Source organism: Octopus bimaculoides, chromosome 25, assembly GCF_001194135.2.
Source record: "Octopus bimaculoides isolate UCB-OBI-ISO-001 chromosome 25, ASM119413v2, whole genome shotgun sequence".
Taxonomy (NCBI): domain Eukaryota; kingdom Metazoa; phylum Mollusca; class Cephalopoda; order Octopoda; family Octopodidae; genus Octopus; species Octopus bimaculoides.
Genome location: NC_069005.1, coordinates 12,968,347 through 12,969,525, shown reverse-complemented (window position 1 = coordinate 12,969,525; position 1,179 = coordinate 12,968,347). Strand labels below are relative to the sequence as shown.

General features: G+C 42.4%; 1 protein-coding gene across 1 annotated transcript in view; it reads left to right on the top strand.

Annotated features, from left to right (window-relative positions):
- LOC106876109 (kanadaptin) overlaps positions 1 to 1,179 on the top strand; it is a 26,172-nt gene that overhangs the window by 24,073 nt on the left and 920 nt on the right. Inside the window, exon 7 of the mRNA XM_014924518.2 lies at positions 647 to 716. Within this exon, the coding sequence (XP_014780004.1) occupies positions 647 to 716 (70 nt within the window). The remainder of the gene's footprint in view (positions 1 to 646; positions 717 to 1,179) is intronic.

Below are 1,179 nucleotides of genomic sequence, written 5' to 3'. Positions count from 1 at the left end.
AACGATCTTACTTGGCTTGCCGGGTCTTCTCACGCACAGCACATTTCCAAAGGTCTCGGTCAGTAGTCATCGCCTCGGTGAGGCCCAATGTACGAAGGTCTTGCCTCACCACCTCAGCCCAGGTCTTCCTGGGCCTACCTCTTCCACGGGTTCCCTCAACTGTTAGGGTGTGGCACTTTTTCACGCAGCTATCCTCATCCATTCTCACCACATGTCCATACCAGCGCAATCGTCTCTCTTGCACGCCACAACTGATGCTTCTAATGTTCAGCTTTTCTCTCAAGATACTTACACTCTGACGGGTATTCACATTGACATTTTTTCACATTGACATTATGCATATGTTTGTGTTTCTGTATCTATCCTCCCACCATCACTTGACAACCCATGTTGGTGTGTTTGTATCCCCATAACTTAGCAGTTCAGTAAGTATGAGGCTTACAAAGAATAAGTCTTGTGGTCGATTTTCTCATCTAAATGCAGTGCTGCAGCATGGCCACAGTCAAATGACTGAAACAAGTAAAAGAATAAAAGAATACAAGAAATACTCTGTATATATATTTATGTTTTTTCTTTTATGATTATACGCATTGTATGTATGTTTGTATATGTTTATTGATCCAATTTCTTTTCTGAACAATTTCAGTCAGAAAAACATACAGAAATCTTACAAGAAATGCAAGAAATTGAAGAAAAATTAGAGAAAGCAAGAGCTGGTAATATAATTCTTCTTTTGCTGAATGAGATGGGGCCTAACTTTATGGGTGAAGGTGCATGGCTTAGTGGTTAGGACATTCGGCTCAAGATTGTAAGGTCATGAGTTCAATTCCCGGGGACGCGTTGTGTCCTTGAGCAAGACACTTTATTTCACGTTGCTCCAGTCCACTCAGCTGGCAAAGATGAGTTGTACCTGTATTTCAAAGGGCCGGCCTTGTCATGCTATGTGTCACGCTGAGTCTCCCTGAGAACTTCATTAGGGGTACACGTGTCTGTGGATTGCTCAGTCACTTACACATTAATTTCATGAGCAGGCTGTTCCGTTGATCGTATCAGCTGGGACCCTTGTCGCCGTAACCGACGGAGTGCTCCTTTAACTTTATGGGGTTTGTAGGGGGTCATTTTATTTTTTTATTGAATCAGTCCTGGTATATTTATTGTTGTTTAACCCCTAACCCAATC